General features: G+C 39.7%; 1 protein-coding gene across 12 annotated transcripts in view; it reads right to left on the minus strand.

Annotated features, from left to right (window-relative positions):
* The window catches only part of auts2a (activator of transcription and developmental regulator AUTS2 a), a 345,092-nt gene that overhangs the window by 252,587 nt on the left and 70,144 nt on the right, over positions 1-22,361 (minus strand). For 11 of the 12 annotated variants that reach the window (XM_061802699.1, XM_061802697.1, XM_061802694.1 and 8 more), the window contains exon 3: positions 1,626-1,835. In XM_061802699.1, coding sequence (XP_061658683.1) covers positions 1,626-1,835 — 210 coding nt within the window. Of the gene's footprint in view, positions 1-1,625; positions 1,836-11,893; positions 12,055-22,361 lie in introns of all 12 variants that reach the window. The other variant, XM_061802704.1, reaches the window with a different exon arrangement.

Consider the following 22,361-nt stretch of genomic DNA (forward strand, 5'->3'; position numbering starts at 1 on the left):
GTGTACCCCGTCTCTCGGACGAAGATAGCTGGGACAGGCTCCAGCAGACCTGCAATCTAGTGAGGATAAGTGGTTCCGAAAACAGATTCTTCGCAGATTACATCTATGACAGGGTTGATCTGAAATATCACCCCCACCGTAAACAAGGGATTACTAGTTTGCCTTTATAATCTTTATTATTGTTCATCGACAATAACGGTTTCCTGTAGTTTAATTCTTCTTCATAATGTGACTGAGCTTAAAGTCAGAGGTAATGAACAACAGCCTAAAGAATCTTAATATATTGCAACCGTGCCAGAGATTGCATCATTATGGGGGGTTACAGCCTTGTTTTCGGTTAACACCAAATGTTGTCTCAGGACGTTTTATTCTTACCCCATTAAGCCAAAGGTTGATAATAGGATAAGTCTCTTCAGACTTTAACTTTTCTTAATGGAGAAGTTAAATGTGAGACAACCTCCTGACATTTCAACTTTTACCTTTTGGGAAGACAATGTTTTCACAATTATGTATAGCGAAACCAAAGAAAATGGTTCGACAAGATAACGGAAGCTTTTTCCAATTCAGAAAGGACAAAAAGGGGAGGTGAAGGGTGCAGCAGAGATTTTTAATTATGTATGTCATAAAGTTTCACAGTCAAGCCTTTTTTTTTTTTTTTTTTTTTTTTTAATTGAGCACCAAAGTCGAAAACCCATCAAGTGTACACACACACACACACACACACACACACTTATCTGGATAATATGCAATTCCTGGTAAATTTTGTATCAATTAGTGAGCATCAACGCAGTCGTATCTTTCACCTTTACAAATGGATATGAACACGTTGGTTTATTGTTCCCAAAACTACTCTTAACCATCATCGTTGTGATGGTTATGGTTAAGAGTTAACCATAATAAACATTATGGGGATGAGTAGGTGATGGAGGTGAGTGAGTGAGTGAGTGAGAGAGAGAGAGAGAGAGAGAGAGAGAGAGAGAGAGAGAGAGAGAGAGAGAGAGAAGAGAGAGACTGACTGTAGCGAGTGTGTTAGTACACATCTATGAGATCTGCAAGACTAGGCTCTGAAAGAAGAATGTGTTCTTGTCTGATCTGACTTGGTTTCTCTTAGCCAGCTGCCAGAACGACATCTATGTACACATAACACCCAATCTGAGGTAGCTGCAACAGTAAAACATGTCCCAAAACAACAAACAGTATCCCAACAACCCCACATAATTAAAAAAAAGAAATGCTTTAACGTGCTAATGAAGCCATCAAGGTTAAGCTTACTCTCAAACAAAAATTATTGCAAGTTTTAAAGTTAAAATATTTTGCAAACAAAGGGAGGTATTCCAGAAAGGACGTTTCAAACACTCTTAAGGCAAGATCCGACCCGACCCCCGCATGCTGCCAGATCTCGTCTAATCTCGAAAACTAAGCAGTGTCGGCCATGGTTAGTATTTGAATAGGAGATGGCAGTGGGTCACAAATGCGGCCTACTGTGACTCGTGGCATTGAGACCTCTAGTTAACTAAGGTGTTATTGGTGTCTATGTTGCTTGTGATTTACAAAGAGCAGGGAGAACCTGGAACCAGCTTCCATATTGTACTTATGTATATGATCAAGGTGATATCAGCACTCACCATTGTGCATTTCTTGCTCTGGTGTTTCTTCTTCCTACTTCGTGGGTGTGCTAGGCGAGGATTGTTCTCCTGGTCCGATGGCTGATGATGGCGATAGTTGTTCCGAAAGGGCTCGAGGCTTAAGCCATTGGGGACCCTGGCTGAGTTTTTCTTGCACAAGGGCACAGACTGATTCACTCTGCGCTCATGTGGCCTCAGGGTCAAGTTTTTCTGGAAGAGAAAAAGAAAGGACTAGTTATAGCGTGAACAAATTCATTAATTCTCGGCTAATAGCACACATTTTATTTAACATATGCTTTACACCTGAGAATCATTTATTTACAAAAATTACCATTGAGGGAGGAATGTGACTGTAAGAGATGTATTTTATTTTTTTAGTACAGAATGGTGAGGTCAAGACAACTTAAAAAAAGAGGAAAAACTGGTCCCTGGCAGGGTTCAAACAATGTTGTTGGTATTCGGTCAAAGTGTTTTAGCTTCAATCGGCGCTTTAGTTTCGGACTTCGTAGCAGTCACTTTGCCTGTTATACTAATTAGAAGACGGGTTTTTAAGTCAAGCGTAAGTTTCTCCAATGCGTAATCATGACTTAACAGGAAAAAACGTTTTGTTTCGCGGTGATGGTCTTAGATATTAACTGGTCTCTTCGGTCAGGTCCCATCTAACTTAAAAGCACTATCATGAAACTACTCAATCCAAATCTCATTGCCAATTACAAGTCCATCTCCAAATTACTACTCATCAGCAAAATATAAAAAAATAGTTTACATTTAGCTAAATAATAATACGAAATACTCTTTTCTATTTGTGTAATGTAATTCACAAGTTTGTGTGCTGTTTCTGTACAATGATTGGGTTGAAAGATAGCTAGATAGATAGCTAGATAGATAGATTTTATAATTTCAGTAATATGTTATGATCTTTGTTGTGGTCAGATATCTGGGACATGTCCATCTAGTCTAGCTGTGAGGTATTAAAAGGCCTTGCCATAAGAACAGTGATACTGTATGCATAAATGGAGATCAGATCTAGACACCGAATCAGAATTGGGTATTATTAACACATACAATACAAAACCTACCTTAAGACCGGATGCAATAAACGTAATAATGTTTTTGCAAGAGTTCTTATTTTACAAGATCACCGACAAGGTGGATAACCAATGAATGAATTGATTTTTTTCAAGTACGATTTTAGATTTTCATACATCATGGGAGAAAAGCTCTCAATGTTCTGAACTTATGTAGGAAAAAAAGATAATGCTGTCCTGTCAAGAGGGCAGAGGAGGTGTCTGTGGGGATATGGCTCAACTTCCCACAGCTGCATCACTCCAAGACCATTCATTCAAGCCAAGTATAATTTACATAAAATATAATGGAAGAGATTAACTCAAGTATGAGTAAAAACAACTCAGTCCAAACACCTGCGGGGTATAAAACAATGAGAGCAGTCTTGTTGTGTTGCTGTTAGAATTTTATGAATGCACTTTTGAAACACTCTGTAAAATGTTTCTCTGAAAGGCGTGCACGGTCCCGCTAATGTTATTTGCCTTTTCCACTCACACCCAATGTAAGTGACAAAGACATGATTGGTCTGACAGAGGATTCCTTGAGCCAGCATTTTGCATGCCTCTAAGTCGCCAAGCCATAATGATTGCTGGAAGTAATTTATGCAGAATTTGTTTTGCTGGCTCATTGAACAATAGCAAGATAAATTCCTTATTTCAGCATTTCTTGGAGATGCTGGATGGGAAATAATTGCTAAATGTGGCTCCCTTTCCAACCTTCATTATTGTGATTGTCTGCCAGCATCTAAAGTGATTTTCTAGCATTATGAAATGCATGTTGGCAGGTAAATTTAGAATGCACTGAAATATGGAAGTCAAATGATTTATCACTTTTTACTGGGCTATACACGATCAGAATGTTTGGGGCCGAGTTCGGAGAAAAAAAACGATAACTGATCACAAGATGAAGGAATGAGTCTATTCAAATGACCTTTACATTTACTATATATATTATTCAAAGAACTACATCAAAAGACACCAAGCAAATATAGATACAACTACTATGTCTATAAATAAAGTAGCTTTTGGATTCAGATATACTGTGCGTGATGGTGACACGAAGTAAATGTCTTTCAATGTCATTGATCGGAACAGCGAATGACGACAAAACCGATCAGCCAATCAGCAAAAAATGCCAATTATCAGCCGATCCCATCAGGCTGATCAAATCGGTGTAAAGTGTACTTTTGATTGAGATGATTCACAAACACTATGACTCATTTTGTGCCTACATACAGTAGTTGACTTTGAAAAAAAAAAAAAATCTATTTGTGAACACCACTTTATCCCTAAATTGGCAAATTAGTCATTCAGGTTACAATAAACAGTTACAGATAGGTGCAGAAGTATTTGAAGAGTGAGTTTTTATGATTTTGTCTCAATGCACAACCACGGGGGATTTGAAACAATATGTGACTCATCTATGGCCTTGAGATCATCTTTTTACACTAGTAAACTGGAAAAAAAGGTTTCAATGAAAGAAAGTACCACTTTTTGACACTTTTTTTTAAAAAGGGATCACCAGTCGTTTAATGGTACTTAGAATGCGAAGATATGTCAGTCAATGGGTAAACAGAAATGTCACTATGAACCATGAATGGAATCAGATTAATTTGAAACATGCCTTTTAAATTAAAATTGACATAACACAGTTCCTAGTTAGGAGAAAGGCTGGATAACCCTAACAATCAAAACAAGACTGGGGTGCAGAAGGATGGAGTTACTGTCCTGTGAGACTGCAATAATTGCATAAACAAGCCAACATGCACACTCAATATCACCACTGATTCAATCAGCATAATAATAAACAGCTCTACATAATAACCAACACTGTAAACAATTATGGGTGCTCTAATAAGGGCTAATAAAGAGAGTAAAGAGTGTAAGAGAACATACTCCTAATGGGGCACTCGTGGACAACAGCGCATATTAAAGGTGCACTCCCTTGTTAAGTGGAGCCATCAATTGTCTCTTCTTCTTAAGGGAGCCCTTGACCTGATTATCACATTTTCGGTACATGTGAAATAGCATTTAATCAGCTCTGTGTCTACTAATTTGCCACTGATCTTTGCAAGCATGCAGCCAATTATAGGTGTGATTAGAAAAGCTGTAACTGCTTCACACGTGGTTTAATTGTGCCACTTAAAACACTGAACTGACCAAGTACTTTACTGAAAAATTCCAATGTGGTCACATGAAACATATAGGGTGAAATACTACTAAAGTGTAGAAAAACGTAATGTTGTATGAAAATCTCCTTCCTCGGGCTAAAGATTAAAACTGCAGTATTTACATGAAACCCGTGCAAGCACATAGAGAACATCCAAACTCCACATAGAAATGTTCCAGTGGATATTCAAACCCAGATATCGCGACTGTCAGGCAGGAAATCACTAGTCAGAACAAATAATAATAGAAATCACTACAGAACAGATGACAAACATTGGCACCGGTTGAGGAACAGGCAGAGTTGATGGAAAAAGGAGGGGGGAAAAAAGTTTTAAGTGGAGGGTGGCCGAAGCCCTTGTGGTGGCGTGTGGTCGCCAGGCAATCGGACCACCCGTTTTCCGTCCCAACGGAGCTTTGGCCGTAAGCTGCCCAAGCACACAAAAAGGAAGCCCTGGCAGGGGAAGGTCAGGTACGTCCTCGCCGCTTTGTGGTGAGAGGTAGGGCTTCCTGGCTGAGGCAGGTTCTTCAGAAAGGTGAATGGACGAGTGAGTGCCAAAAAGGGTTGGCCTCAGGCCTTTTATGAGTTGCAAGAGGAACAAAAGGGAGATAGACGACACTTCTTAGTACGACTTTTAATCCTAGGATTAAAATCAGGTGGAATAAAGAAATGAATTATCGGATTTAAGAACAACAAACCCGTTTCCAGTACAGTATTCTCATGCACACATCCTGTTTAATCCATGTAATGAGTGTTTCAATTTATGTGGTTGTTGAGAACACTAATATTTGCAATGTAGCATTTGTGTTGTGTGGGGTGAATCTTCTCATCCGGTTCAGGCATTCAAATTTGAAGAAATACAATTACAAGTGACTTTGGCGTGGTGGTAAACACTTGGAGAATTTGTGGAAAGTTCATAAACTGTCACAAAACATTCAAATTGGTCGAGCTTGTCCCTCGTGCGGTTGGTCCTGGGAGAAGCCCTCCACTGCCAGTGGGTGTCACTGGTATGACATCCATTGTCCCAGAAGTCTTGAGTTGCATTTCAAAGGGGCAAATGATCCATGGAAGTTCTCTCTTGGCATGCAGGACCAGCAGGTTTTTAAACCTTTTGGGTTGGTACTCTAGAACGTGCCTACACTGGGAGTCTCTGATGATCAGAAGCCCACATTTGTGTGTTAACTGTTCATTAATATTGAAGTCCAAGTGAGAAGCCAGGTATTCTGTGCCTCATTTATTGAGATTTTTCAGACTATCTTGTAATTCATTTAGCTTGTGGTGAGATAAATTAGGCATCCTTGTGGCTGACTGACATAGCGGGGCAACTCAGAGATTGTGGGTTGGTGGGTCACAACGAGAAACTCTCAATTTACCGGTCAATCTACATTCCTTCCCTCACCCACGGTCACAAGCTGTGGGTTCCTTGGTGCCATTTGTTCCATTATGGCAGAGGTGCCCACACTTTTTTGCCCCAAGAGCAAATTTTTAAGAAGCCAGCCTCTCGCAGTCTACCAATGGAGGGCATCACCTCGACTGCCATTGAGAAAGCAAGAGACAGACAGTAGTTACACATGACAGAAGAAGGCACGATTGGTCAAACTAACTGTCAGTCAATTGACGCGAGTGAGATGGATGCTTTTTTTTTGGGGGGGGGGGGCACGCGGTCATGCAATCGTACAAAACTGCCTCAGTGATTGACGCATCGGGCAACCCTGCATAGACGCTACAATATTTTGAAGTCCTTATCCTCTGTGACCGATTTAGGACCGCGCACTTCGGTATGAATTATTAACTCTCAGTGCATCGGCCTGTTTAGCATGCCAGTGAAACTGTATACTTAATGTGTAAATTAAAAAAGGGAACAGCAATCAAATACACTTTTTTTTACTAAGGAAAATAACGGAAATATTGTCAAAAGAGTGAAATGACATTTTTTTGCACTTTTATGCTACTGCACCGTCACCGTGTATTGTGCAATAAAATAGTCTGGTCGGATGAGAGCAAAACAGTTAGGCTGTCATAAGACACTCCATCCAGGAGGAATCTTGAAACTGGCATTCCAAACAAAGGCTTTTGTATGAAATATTAAATAAATACCAGTGGGAGTGTTAAATACATTTTCCCTGTGCTGTTTCACAATCTTACGCCCCACTCAATTTCTGAGGTCGTTTGTTCTACTTTCTTTGTATGTATGGATTACAGTACTTGGATTGTTCCCAACATCTGGGAAGAATGCCCTGTCAATAGCACGTTTCAAAATATATTTCATGAGAAAAAACATTTACAATTGTGGGCAATTTAGGATCAGGAAACTTGAATACCTGGAGAAAAGCCACGCAGGCATAGGTAGAACATGAAAAGTCCACGTGGGGACGGCTGGAATTTCAACTCCAGTCTTCAGAACTGTGAGAAAGTTGTATTAAGTCACCAGTCAGCCACCGCGCCACCATGCAGGGACTACAGTTAGGGTAATGGAAGACAGCAATTGTGTATATGCGTGACATCCATTTGTGTTATCTAAACATGACATAAACCACATAAAAAGTCCATCTGCATCCTGTAAATTACAAAAGTGTAAAACATTGATAGGATACTACATATGTATATTGACTTTCAATCATTTACCAAGCACTCTGTCGGATCTCCAGGGTAAGAAATACACAAAGCCTGTTCTACGCGATACCATTTTTTGTACTTTTCTCAGCTAAAAGAAAAGCCGAATTGCCAAGAAGAGCATTTACTAAAATGTCCGCGTTGTGCGAGAAAATGTACCTTGAATATTGCTAGGATGGTGTGAATTTCAGACCATAAAAGCAAGGTAATCACTTTAGTGTCTGCCTCAGGTTGTTGTAGCGATGGTGATACATAATGTAGTGTTTATGTCTGATAAAAAATAAATAAATACAGGGAGAAAGAGAAAAATGGTCACCTTGGTGGCTAGGGAAAGCAGAGATGGTTTACCAATGTTACACAGCCGGAGGGAGGTGAGTTAACCAGCTGCGACAACTCTACAGTATTTGACACGCACATTGAATTTTCCTTCCCTTCATTTCATCTCTCTCTTTTGTTTGTTTCCATTTGGTGATGTTGATGAATGCAGTGAATCTGTGGATGCTTCAATATTCACATAATTTTATGCTAACTCCCTCTTGGTTGGATGACACAAATGATTTCTAATCTTTTGACATTAATTGCAGCACATTTTTGGTCACATAATGGCTAAATATTTAAAGGAGACTGATGGCAAAATGACTTTTGAATGCACTGATACATATGTGTCTGGAGTGCCTACCCAGTCATGAAATGTGGGGAAAAAAAGTCAATGTTTAGTTATTTTCACATTACTGAAAATATGTCTGCGAACGAGCGGTCCTGCACTTCCACTCATCTAGACAAAACAGCCGGTTTAGTCAATACTGAGCACTTACATTTTGGCCACAAACTTGGCTTTTTCAGCATTATAAATTCAAAATAAAGTTGGCTATTTTTGTACAACCAGCCATTTTAGGAGTGATAGGGGAATTAAAATATATATATATAGGTATATAGCCGGCATGGTGGCGCAGCAGAACAGCTGGAAAGCATTGGCTTCACAGTTCTGAGGACCCAGGTTCAATCCCTGCCCTCCCTGCGTGGAGTTTGCATCTTCTACCCGTGCCTACATGGGTTTTCTCCGGGCACTCCTGTTTCCTCGCACATCCCGAAAACATGCAACATTAATTGAACACTCTAAATTACCCCTTGGTGTGATTGTGAGTGCGGCTGTTTGTCTCAATGTGCCCTCCGATTGGCTGGCAAACAGTTCAGGGTGTACCCCGCCTTCTGCTTATTGACAATTGGGATAGGCCCCAGCACTCCCACAACCCTTGTGAGGATAAGCGGCTAAGAAGATGGATGGATGGATGGTGGTTTTACCAACTTGAATATTACAAAAGTGTAGAAATGGAGCTAAACATCATTAGACTGCACTACAATATATCATATTATCCAGCTCTGACTACAAGGGATGATTAAAGCAACAATATATAGAGTAGGCTTTAAACTTCTGGGGCTATTTTTGAATGATTTTTGGTGTCATAACTGCATTGATGTACGTGCGAATCTATTTGTACAAACGTGTCCTGTTTGGAATACCAAGATCATGGAGATTCATATTGAAATACAGTTATAATACCAAAACAAAACTTGCACTTCAAAAAGTCAGTGTGAATTGTTTTTGTTTTGAGTGACAGACAAAGACTGATGTGTTGCAAATATGTATTGCTTCAACGGTGTCCTAGAAAGCGCCGCCTTGACTTTGTAGGTAATATAAAAGAATAAACCAACTGAAGGATGGGATTAAGATTTGACTGAGTCAAACATTTACAGTAAGTGGATGACTCCAGAAACAATCTGAGCATGGGGGGGTGAGTGGGGAATGGATTTAGATTGGATTAAGATAGCTGTGATGAAAGCCAATAATAAAGCTATTTTGACAACAGGTAATTGAAATGAGAGTTACATTAAAAGGTCCAGTACAATTTCAAAGGAATATCATATATCAAAACAAGCATATTTTGCTATAATTAGGCAGAATTGAGATACCTGTACATTGGGCATCTTGAGAGGCTTCAAGTCTCTGTGGCTGGTCTCGCTAACATTTGAGGATTTGTGAATTGTTGAGTTGATAACATTTCAATGTATTGTTTGATGATATCCAAGTCTTAACGGTAAGTCTTAACACCCGCACATCTATTCAGTGGAACAAATTCAATACACTGTCAGTTTAACGGCCCTTGATTTCTATTATCTACATAAATCTCCAATATTGAGCACAATATCCGTTCTGCCATTGATCAAATATCATCCAATAATTTAGTACAAACACATCTAGAACAAGAGAAGAAACAATTGCTTTCTACAGGAAACAATAAATGATCTTTGAAATGTAAAAAAAAAATAATACTAAAAAATTTACATTTTGAGTGGGAAAACCAAGATGTAGGGCAGCAGGTAATCATTTGTCAGGAATCGGGCTTTGGTTTGTCTGCATCCTGACTTCTGTCAAGGTGACGTTGAGCAAGTTGCCAAATAATTCCAGTACCATCTTAGGGCCACAGCTGTGCTTGAATGCCTCATCACTTTTTTTGCAAGCCTGCATGTGTGTAATACAGTTTTCAAAAATATACAATACAGTACAACAGTCTACAATGAATTTGCCAATCAGGGACTTAAATCAGTATTTCAAAATCTTTACTTAGTACATATTATTATCTGCCGGCACGGTGGAGCAACTGATTAGGGCATTGGCTTCACAATTCTGAGGAAAAGGATTCAAATCCCTACCGAGTCTTTGTGGAATTTGCATGTTCTCCCCATGTCTGCATGGGTTTTCTCCGGGCACTCCGGTTTCAACCCACATCCCCAAAACACATTAATTGGAGACTCTCAATTGCCCCTAGGTGTGAGTGTGAGTACGACTGTTGTCTGTCTCCATGTGCCCAACAATTGATTGCCGACCAGTTCAGGGTGACTGCCTGAAGATGGCTGAGATCGGCTTTAGCACTCCGCGACCCTCGTGAGGATAAGCAGCTCAGAAAATGGATGGATGGACTAAATTAATAACTGTGCATTGCTGCAACTCTATACACACTCAAAAGTGTTGATTGCTTGTTGAAATCATTAAATATGAAAACATCAATGATTACCAAAATGTTTGAAATCCCTCAAGTTGTGCTGTTTTTAAATTGCAACAGACTCTGCTCGACTTGGTAACCTGCAAAATTAACAATTCAACTGCTCACACACAACAGAGGCAGCTAGGATTGTAGCGGTTCACACATAACAGACTTTTCTTTGGTGCCCCCGCTACTGGAAATCACACTGTGACTGACTGGGGATCAGTCGCTTTGCGCTCAGTCAGCTGTGAAAGGGTGCAGTCCTTGTCGTGACATTGAACGGCATAAGCGGTAGAGAAATTTGGTGGATGCCAAACACTCGCTCGTTAGCTCCACTGAAACCAGATTCAAAGGGAGTCAGCTGGCTCAGAATGGGGCTTGATTTACACAGTGCATGTGTATCTTAAGTAGGATTTAAGAGATGTGTTTGCAAATCGCATCTTGAGTACTCTCTGCCATCTCCTGGAAGTAGGCATCATGCATCAAATTCTATTTTTACAGAAGAAAACAAACTCGATGAGGGTAAAACCCTTAAATGGATTTGATATCAGACCTAGAGACACTGTTTGCTCCGGCAATTTTTGTGATTGCCTTCTTTTTCCCCCTTCTTTCTGCTGATAGGAGAACAGGTGTTAACATTAATGGTATTAGAATAATGGGCTCCCATCCATGACCGTCTCTCAGGATGTTAGACTCGCCCAGTTGCCTTGCACAATCAGTATAACTACTCAACTGCAACAGTCGTGCCCTCTTGCTTGGACCACACAGCAAGAAATGATTAACACTCTCCAAATGATCCCAGGTCTTTGTTTTATTGGAACACTTTTTTTCCAAGCAAGAGGGCTGTAAAAACATTTGCTCTTAGTCAGCGTTTTCATGCTTGAATCGGAATTATTTTTTAACCCCAGTGGTTTTGCAATCCTTGCTATAAATCCTTTCCTCTTCATGTCAATGATGTAACGATGTTTCTTTTTGGAGGTGAGGCTGAAGAAAGAATGATGCATGTTGCTTAGCAACTGGACACGAAGAATATAATTAAATTGCACTTATGCTCCCCGAGTGCTTCTTTTTGTATCAGAACTTGTTGCTCGGTGAATAAAGTGTTTAGAAATACTTAAAGGCCCAACAAGTTCAGTTTAGCATCAATACAGCAGTATAATTCACAACAGAAAGTAAATTAAAAAAAAAAAAAAAAGATTAGATGCAATACAATCCTTGTTGTTAATGCAAGTCACTGTTAGCCTTGACCAAAGTATACACTACGAATTTTCCCCTTCATTGTGGCCCAGACAGTCAACCAGAACACCTACAAAGAGATCCTGCAGTGTTTGCTTCATTTAGTGCATGGAAAGAGCAAAGAGTCGTAGCAGGACAACTCACCGCTTCACCATGACAATGGGCCAGCTCACAATGCCCTGAGCATCTGACAATTCCATGCCGAGAAGAACATCGTCATGCTGGAGAAATCTCCATATTCACCTGGCCTGGCTCTGTGTGATCTTTCTCCACTTTCCAAAATTCAAGGGGACCATCAGAGGTATCTGTTTAGAAGACGATGACAAAATGAAGATGGCAGCGACGATGCCAGCTACGGAGAATACTGGAAAAAAAATCCATTGGCAGAGTGAGCTAGTAAAATGAGATAGCTGATGGGGTTCATTTGCAACTTCCTAGGTCACTACTCTTCTGTGTATTTTAGCATCACAAATACTTTCTTTTCGGTGTTATAAAACACCTCAGTTGAAAAACAATACACTATCTGAACTGCTTTATGTTTGTGTGTGTTGAAGTTCAAAAACTTCCCGATGCAGAGAGGATGGGGAGTAATCTTAAACAGCAAATGGGCCCCCTTCCCCCACCCGCAGCATCCCTTGCTGATAGTGTTATGTTGTTCATGTATAACGTTGAATGTACATTTTTTACGTTCTTAAATTTCAGAAAAATAGGATTAAAATAAACTGATCATGGAATAGCAAAATCTAAGTCAACCTCCTTTTTAACTTTATAATAATAATTTATACTATATAGTGTATAATTCAGCTGTTACACGTTTATTTTTATACATCATGACAAGACTTCCTCATAGGGTAAATCGGTGGTCGCGGCATTGAAGACTGTGGAACCTCCTCTATGGTTGATCCTCCCACCTTGATGTGTGTTTAAGACAAGTGAGACACTCCTTAATATGGCGGCATCGGAACAACTTCCTGGTCGCTTTCAGTGTATTGAGCAGCGTGGAGTTAGGAATCTTGCAGTTAGGAGCAATGAGATCCACCCATAGACTGAAGGGATAACCTTTTTTTTGTTCCAACCTTGAACGGGAAAACGTCGTTTATAGCTTGATTTTTAAATGTAATTTGTGAGATTGTTCCTAGAACTTTTCTGGCATACCTCATTAGTCAAACATTGAGAACGTCAGACAAGGATCTGCTAAGCAACAACTTTCTAACAAAAAAAAAAAAGCGATTAAAACACTGATGTATGATGAAAAAATAAAGAAAAAGGTTGAGGTTCTTTTGTTTTTTATATACTGTGTAAATCTCTCACTTTGTGTGCAGCATTCTTTTGGGTTTTTGAGGTCATTACACTTTAAACTGTGTTTCATGCTCCACCAGGAACAGCACATAAAATTTTCCCCATGAGCAAAATTATTAAATAAATATAGCTTACCTAATTTCAGGTAACATCAAGTAAACTAAATGGTGGATCCTGTGCAAATATGTGGGTGTGTGCTTGCATGCTTGTGCGTGTGTGTATGCAGAACTCAGTTTCCTGCCTCTGCAAAGAGTATGCGTAGAGACTGCTGTCTACCAAAGTACCTATACCAGCACGATTAATAGGCCACACACATAACGCCAAACAGTGTTATAAGAGACCCCAGACTTGCCCCTCCACTGGTGATTAGAAACCACCAGACAGCAAAAAAGCCAAAATTCACTAAAAGACTCCTTTAACTAGGTCTACATTTCAAAGCTGCGCTGCTTTTGTTTGAGGAGTAATGAAGTAAAACGCTAGGACTTGAAGATTTGGAACAGTTGATAACTATTGAGCGGCATAGTTCTGGGTACTGAGATTCAAATCCCAGGCCCGGCTATGTGGAGTTTGCATGGTCTCCCCGTGCATGTGTGGATTTTCTCCGGGTACTCCGGTTTCCTCCCACATTCCAAAAACATGCATTAATTGTCCCAAGGTATGATTGTGAGTACGACTGTTTGTCTCCACGTGGCTTGCGATTGGCTGGCAACCAGTTCAGGGTGTACCCCGCCTCCTGCCCGTTAACAGCTGGGATAGGCTCCAGGACTCCTACTACCCTTGTGAGGATAAGCAGTTCAGAAAATTGATGGATGGGTGGATAACAAGTGAAAAAAAAAACAATTCATTCATTTATTCATGTTTCATACCACTTGTCCTCCAGACTAAGGTCACGAGAGTGCTGGAGCCTATCTCAGCTGACTCTAGGCAAGAGGCGGGATACACCCTGAACAGAACGCCAGATTGCTTGGCACATAGAAACAACCATTGATACTCACACCTGTTGGCAATTTTCAGTCTCCTTCCATTAACCTACCATACATATTTTTGGAGTGGGAGGAGACTGGAGTCCCTAAAGAAATACCATGTAGGCACGGGGAGAATATGCAAACTCCACGGCAAACAGGCGAGGCCAAATTTGAACCAGTGAACTGTGAGGCAACTGTGTTAACCAGTCAACCACCGTGGTGCCTTGACACATCTTATGTAAGAAATAAACAGTGTAACCCTGCCAGGTCATTGTGAGCCATATGCAAGGAACATTGAGTGATGAACACAATCTTCAGTCTGCTCATTTGAAGAAATAAAACAAAGAGACACAAACAACAATGCAGTTAAAAGTGGGTTGTACAAGAACAATCCATGTTATAAATAGAATTGGATTCCTGACAGGTCCTTCAAACAGTTTCAAGTAAACCTGCCCTCCTCCAAACCCCTTTGAAAAAGTTGCCAAATCCAGAAACAGAATCCCAAATAAAACAAAAAACAAAAAACATAAAAACATGACAAAAGCTAAATAAATTAATCCTGATCTGATCCAAATGTGAGACATTGGGTTTGCCAAATGCAAGAGCTGGACCAGATGTTGATGAAACTTGGTTTGACACAGCTGTTTCATGAAATATAGTTTTTGTCTATCATACTAAATTGTGTTAAGCGTTTATTACATCATGTGAGTGAAGAAAAAAAAATCCAACCTGATGAATGAATCAAAACTAATGTTTAGCAATAAATTGTCATACTGTACATCAATGTTTCTTCATCATATTGTATAGAGCTCGTGCACATGACGTCACCATTTTCACGGCGCCATATTGCTCGTCAAAAAGAGTTGCTCGACACTGTGGGGGACATTGAGCTGGAGCAGAATAAACACAAAGCCTGAGACTTGTTGTGCTGTTGGTTGTTACAACAGACGAGACACATTTTCAAAGAGATCATCTTATAGAATACCAGCTGAAAAGACAAGAAAAGAGTGATGCCCAACCAAATACACATGACTGCGTGGCGATCACTTCATTTCAGGTAGGAATTATTCTTCTCAATCTCAAAATCCCAAGAATTATTTATAATGCCAATTTGGCTCATTTGAGAACAATGCGTTTAAAAAAAAAACAAAAAAAAAAAAAACACATGGAGTCGTTTGTAAGCGTGCTGCGGCCACACGCTAAACTTCAGTAAACCTCTGCCCGACAGACGTTTTTTTCTTTTTTAATGAATATGTATTGTTCACAAATGACTCCAATGCGTATTTAAAAAAGAAATAAACCGTCGGTCACGCAAGGATTTACGTAGGTTAATGCGTGGCCGCAACATGCCTACGTGTATGGGGGTTGAAGCCTATCCCAGCGGTTTATTTTATTTTTTTAAATACGCATTGGACTCATTTAAGAACAATGCATATTTAAAAAAAATAATAATCTCACGGGGAGGTTTACCAAAGTTTAACGTGCGGCTGCAACACGCTTCGTGTATGGAGGAGCCGACTCACTGTCTTTTTTTTTCCCCCCTAATCGTAGTTAATGAATGCGAGTTTCTGTAAAACCAGGGGTCATTTATTTAAATATTGGTATTTGTATTGAAAAAAATCTGAGTGGCTCCATCACTATGTGGGATTCATTCTTGATTGACAACAGATCCAGCAAGGAAGTATGTGTATGGCTTCAGACTTTTCTACGCTTTCAAACTCTTCCATGTAAATCTCGCTGGCTTACTCACCAGATAGATGTGTAGATCCAGTTGTCAGAGACAAGCGGAAGCGGGTTAACAGTAGAAATTCTTAGCGGCGAAAACATGGACTTCAGCATTAAATATGGGTCCTGTATGCCAAGTGTCTCATTTTTCCACGTGCCTTTGTTTATTATCACCTTCTAAATGTTTAACGGTATCGGACAAAACTCTGGGTGTCGTGCTAGAAGACGTATTTTCGTGTCGTGACCAACCGACTTAGCATTGAGCAATGCTTTGCTTGACCGGCAGTATGGCAAGTCAAGTGACTTCAGTGACATAGGTGCACAAGCTCTATACTGGTGGCAACATTCATTACAGCAGCTTTTCCATCAGTTCTTAAGAGCAACTGTACCACGAAAAGACTGAACATCAGCCTCTCCAACATTACTTTCCACGTCTCCCTTTAGCATAATTACCACCCTTTTCTGCCAAGGATGCTGTTCAGAAGAAACCTTTTATTCTCAGTGATGACAAAGGGATGACAAATATTTTTTTAGTTAAAGGCCCTATTGTGAACATTGGCACTTATTCAACAGTTCTGGACTTACAAATGGTGTTTGCAGGAGAAACATCCAGTGGAAATAGACTCAGCAACTTTAGGCTTGTTTTCTGATTAAATATTTGCTGTTCAACCACTTTTTGGCTAGCCCACATTTTCAAGTGCAGAAGAAGAGTATAATTCTTCATTGAACTACTACATACTGTATTCTGTTTTGTAATTTTTGCCTGTTTTGGAAGTCTGAATTTTTTGTAGACAGTAATAAGTGAAAACAGTAACAGTGGAACATTTTAATGCATTTGATTTTTTTCATCTGTTTGTAGTGCAAGCTGTTGTTCATATGACATAACTATACTCCACATACTGTATAAGAGCCCAACGATATACTGTACGTACGACAACAGTTTAAGGTATCTTACCACTTTGAAAGGTCCACTGTTTGGAAACTCAACCAAGCTCTTTTTTTTTTTTAATGTGTCTATTTCGGTGATGAAAAAGAATAGCTCCAGTGGGAATTAGTTCTTGACCAATTGCTCCAAAATTGATTGATATTCTTGGAAATGACTGCCAGTTTCCTCTTCAGGAATAAATAAAATACATAAAATTAATTGAACTCTTTTGGAAATCAGTCTAACCCTACAATTGGAAATCAGCCTAACCCTAACTAATCAACTGATAAAGTACTGTACAGTTATGTAAAAGAGCAGTAAAAATATTGAAGGGGAAAAAAAGGGTGGATTGTAACAAACTACCTTTCACACTCACACCTGCGGGTAATTTAGCCTTCAAATCAACCTTCCGTGCACGTATTGGGGATGTGGTATGAAACCTGACCGTCCAGAAAAAACCTATACAGGCATGGGGAGAATATGCAAACTCCACACTGGCAATACCAGATTTGAACCCGGAATCTCCAAACTGTGAGGCAGATGTACTCACCAGGTGTCCACTATGTCTCTTGAAATATCACATCTGTCAAATGATTTTTCTCACTTTCACTTTCCTCTCCGAGTGATATCAGCATAGGGCATTTGGAGCCTGATTAAGTAAGATCCCGAATAGTGGATGCTAAATTGCATGTGCAGTCACTCAAACATATTTCACACACTGTTGGCTATAGGTGTGAAAATGATGGCAACAGCTGAGGGTTTTCGGTTTTAAGTAACTCCGATGGCTTTCACCATGGATGAGCCGGAGAGGACTGCAAGTGCCAAATGGTGTTTGAACTGATTGGACTGATTGGAAGTGTTAATGGATTTGAAAAATTAAAAAAGCAAAGTACCCAGTAAGAGAAGATAAAAATCTCACACTGGTTTTAAAACCTGAGGGAGCACACCGGGTAAAAGTTGTTGGAGAGCCTAGCATCAAGTGTCACTAAACCCTGAAATCTATCCAGATGCACAGAAATCCTAAATTTTAAAGACATTTTGCCAGATGATATACCATGACTCCTTCGAGTGATTACATGCGAGTCAGCGCTTAGATCATTCATAAGCTCCAAATTTGTATTGCAGAATCAATGATATATTGAGATATATTTTCTTTGTTTGATTTTGTCTTTCAAAAATGTCAGTACAAAGGTCTGCCTGCCTAATCTCAGTTTGTTTTTGCCACACTAGCACCATTTTAATCTTCAGCAATCTACTTCAATGGCTTTTTTCATATGAATATCTAAACTGAAAATCACAACTAAAATCAATCCATAAAGGCATGTAGACAGCAAAATGTTTTACTGAAATCGAAATCCAGACGGGCTTCCAAGTCCTGATGCTCAGTTTAAAGTCAATTACAGTAACTGACCATGAGCACAAGATTTTGAGCTCATGCAGACTGATCAGAGTGAAAATGCTGATCTGTGATATTCAAACACAATAAAAATACTATTAGGGCAAACAGAAAATACCGAAAATGGAACACGATGGTTTCGTTTTACTGCTAACATAGTGGGAGGTATGGTTCACCTTGGCTGATCACCTGTCAATCACAGGATTTACACAGGCAAACAACCATGCACACCTGATGTCGTACAGGCGTTTTAATCCATACAATACTCCCCAAAATGTACTTAAGATTTCCTATATTGAACGAGCAGCAAACTTGCCTTGGTGTACAGTTTTTGGTGGTGTTCATAGAGATGAGTCGAAATACAGTATTGAACTACTCTGAGTCAAGGCTCAGTGTTATTAAAGGTAATTTTAAAAATGCATGGTCATCTTCACACACTTATTTCACAGTTTACTGTGAAACCATTCCATCTCTATATGCCGCTTGTCAAGATGTCACCAATGCTGCTTGCAATTCACCACCTACAATTTCTTACCCACTTATTTTCTTTTTATCCTAATGACTGCAACCTTCCAAGGAGGCAGAGAAGTTTATAAAGATGGATCCATTGCAGGTCACATCTATGAACTTTATAGAGTAACAACCAAGTCCAACATAAATCTTTTTGTCTGTCTTTATTCAGTTGCATTTACAGCTAGTGTATAGATACCTAGTGAATTTATTTAGGAAAGAAAGCACAGACAAAGATGGAAGATTTTTTTTTAAAGTCACCTGCTCGTTGTTCACCAACAGATCCATTTCTGTTGAAACATTTAACGTATTTATTGAGGGGGAAAAAGGAATCTACTGGAAAAAGTGTCATCGCAAAACATAGGATTAGTCTGGATGGATGCCTGAAACACTGCCAGAGAGGTAACACATTTACCCAACAGTATGAAACTTGAAAGATCAGACCACGGATAGGACATAGGACAAAGATAAGGAACCAGATTTTTGTCTGTTTAGTCGTCTTTGTGGCTCATTTAGAGGACCTCTGTGTGACAGACAACACTCTAAGCCTAAAGGCAAAGATAAGAAGCTTATCCTCGAAATGATACAAGCACAGGGAAGGCCATGGACGCCAGAAGTAGTACGCTGTTGTTAAGCATCCTACAGATATTATAGTTTTACCACAAACAGCCATATTTGATTCAAATGAAAAATCTTTAATGCCTTAATTAAGCTTTTCAAATCTGTCATTAAACTGAATCAATGCACACCCACGTTCTATATATGCCCACATGCAAGTATATCAAATATATCACTCCAAAGCTATTTCAACCAGCTATTTAGCGCTGGACCCAGGAGGCTATACTGAAGTCTTTTATTCTTCCTCAGCATACAGAGAAATGAAATTACCAGAGCGCAATTTGCGGTCTACTTAATGTTGACAAATACTATGACATGTTGCGAGCAATACAGAACAAATCATTTCCATGAATAATATATGCAAAAATCCAAATGCAACTCATAAAAAATGAGACAGTTTTTGCACCATTTGTGTGACAAAAAAAAAAAAAGAAAAAAGAAAAAAAAATCTACAGTACAAAGAAGTTAGAGCAGTAGTATTGAGGACTCTTCCATGAGATAGGCTTGGATGGAAAAATATGACACGCTGTGGCGACACCTAACAGGACAAGCCGAAAGGAAAAGAAGATTGAGGACTCTTGCATGTCACTTTCAACTAGTGTTCCCCAAAATATGGACCAGTCCACGACAGAGGATGGGAGCTGACTTTGGTTGGTTGGAATCGCCGCCAATCGTTTGTCGGGGAGTGGTGGGAGGGATTGGGGTCCAGGCCAAAATGGCTGGCAGCCCGGTCCAGTGCATGGTCCAATAGTTGTTGATCATTCCTTTAAACAACCAAATCAAACTACTTGTTAATTTTTTCCTACAATGATTATAGTCAATTTGAAATATTGTAATAACCACAGAGAAAAGAAGACATGTAATCGAGAAAAAAAACTTTCAGATTACATTTTGTTTGTTTAAGCTTAGAGATGGCAAATAGAGAAGCTGTGGAGATGTGCGCATTTTAACTGCAGGAAGAGAACTCGTCAATATGAAGATCTCCCGTCAGTGAAAAGGCTATTTTCAGCGATGCTTTTGTGGAGTGGAGTACAAATAGGCTGGACTAAAAAAAGGCCCTTCCCCAAAGTGTTCTGATATAGTTGAGAGCAATGACTTGCCAAAACAAAATACTTTAGCAGTTCAAACCAGTGGGGACTAAAAAGTCTACTCCAACCCTGGGTTGATTATATTTTAACATTATAATGATAAATGATCAAATAAAATGATGTGCAGCATAGTATATTATGGCATGGCTATTTTAAAAGCAGAATTGCTGTCTGTGCCAAAGTCCAATACAATCGGCCACATTTATTGATTTTTGTAAGGGAAGCCAACATGTTCACAATTTATCTATAGACAAATCTACTCTTGTCCTGACTAAAATTGCACAAAAAGAGCTAGTGACTGTGCCAGCAACCTGTAATATAGTCGAGTCACTGTGTATGATGAGGTTTTTCCAGATATAAATACAGAATCTTAACTTTGTCATTTTGATTTACAATGTGGGTAGCACAATGGAATGGTTAGATCATTTGCCTCACAGTTCTGAGGATTTGGGTTCAAATCCCGGCCCCACCTGTGTGGAGTTTGCATATTCTCCCCATGCCTGCATGGGTTTTCTCCGGGCACGCCTCTGTCCTCCCACATCCCAAAAACATGTATTCATTGGACACTCTAAATTGCCCTTTGGTGTGATTGTTATCTGTCTCTTTGTGCCCTGTGATTGGCTCGCAACGAGTTCAGGGTTTACCCTTCCTTCTGCCCTTTGACAGCTGGGATTGGCACGAGCACTTCCGCAACGCTCGTGTGGATAAGCAGCTCAGAAAATGGATGGATGGATGTTAACAAATACTCTCTCCAGACAGCTTAAGACCACCTTCACTGGTCACATACTGGTATGCTCTTTATCTTCAGTAGACCACAGAGAATTACAGTAAGACGTGTTCAGTACCACGACTCAGAGAGCAAAATGCACGAGCAATATAATTCCCTCTGACTGTACTATTCCTGGCAGCTTGATTTACCTCAAAGCACTAATGTTCAAGGGAGTCTGCTGGCAATATAAGTCAACCCGAGCACTGCCACTGAAATTGCAGCTTTTACAGCTTGCACGAAACTCCTTGGAGATGCACTAAAGCCCTGACAAAGACTGTACTGGCAGGAAATATGGGTTTATAACCAGTAACTTGTTGGTTATATGCTTTCAAAGTACAGTCGGTTCTGTCTGAAAGAGTTGTTGTTGTTCAGTTGCATATCCAGAGCTGCATTATTTTGTTTGAGACAGACATCTCCTGGGAGGATAGGGTGTGTGATCAAAGTTTGGCAAGGCCTGAACGACATTCCGTTCTGTCCTTTTCACCTGTCTATCAAAGCTCGCTCTGGTCAATGTTAAACAGAGATGGCAGCTCACCATTATATGCCGGGAAGGCCCAGTCATATACACGAACCCATCCCACACTTAAGGGCTATTAAATTATCGAGGCAATTACATGTAGCTGATGGTGTCAGTGGGCTGTGTAAGACCATAACTAATGGCTTGTCAGGGCATTGATTCCCCCATACATCAGTGCGGAGAGACAGCACTTTGCAGTAGTGACACCCTGTCACTGTGAAATCTGTGTCACCTGTCACACACTAACACTATTTGAAACATACAGTAACAACGATGAAGGGGAAACATTCTCCCTGACTCGACTTAGCCGAGTTACTCCATTTTTTTCCAAACCTAGCCATTAATATATACCTGAAATGGTAATCGCGAGTGCACTACGGCTAATTGCGACTGCTAACTAGCATTCAACATTTTGGTGTCTCAATTTCTGTACACCAAATTTAGCCCATACACGGAAACCAACATATGCAGTTTAAGGATTGAAGGGTACCTCACTTTTACTCATAAATGAGAATAAAATAAATGCTAGCAAAAAAAACAACAACATTTTTTAGTAGTGGTAGGGTGACGATTATTATTCGATTATTCAATTGTTAATCAATAGGAGAATCGATTCTAAAAATATTCCATACGGACGACTCGAGGATGCAATCAAAGAGGTGAATCTAAAGTGGAGTCAACACTTATTTTACTGTTTTTAAGATCAATTCTGTGAGAAGAGGATAATTTGTTTGTGTACGAATAGCCTAGTACACACAAAGGTATTTAACAACTTAACTGTTTTTTTTTTTTTTTTTTTT

Source organism: Syngnathoides biaculeatus, chromosome 18, assembly GCF_019802595.1.
Source record: "Syngnathoides biaculeatus isolate LvHL_M chromosome 18, ASM1980259v1, whole genome shotgun sequence".
NCBI lineage: Eukaryota > Metazoa > Chordata > Actinopteri > Syngnathiformes > Syngnathidae > Syngnathoides > Syngnathoides biaculeatus.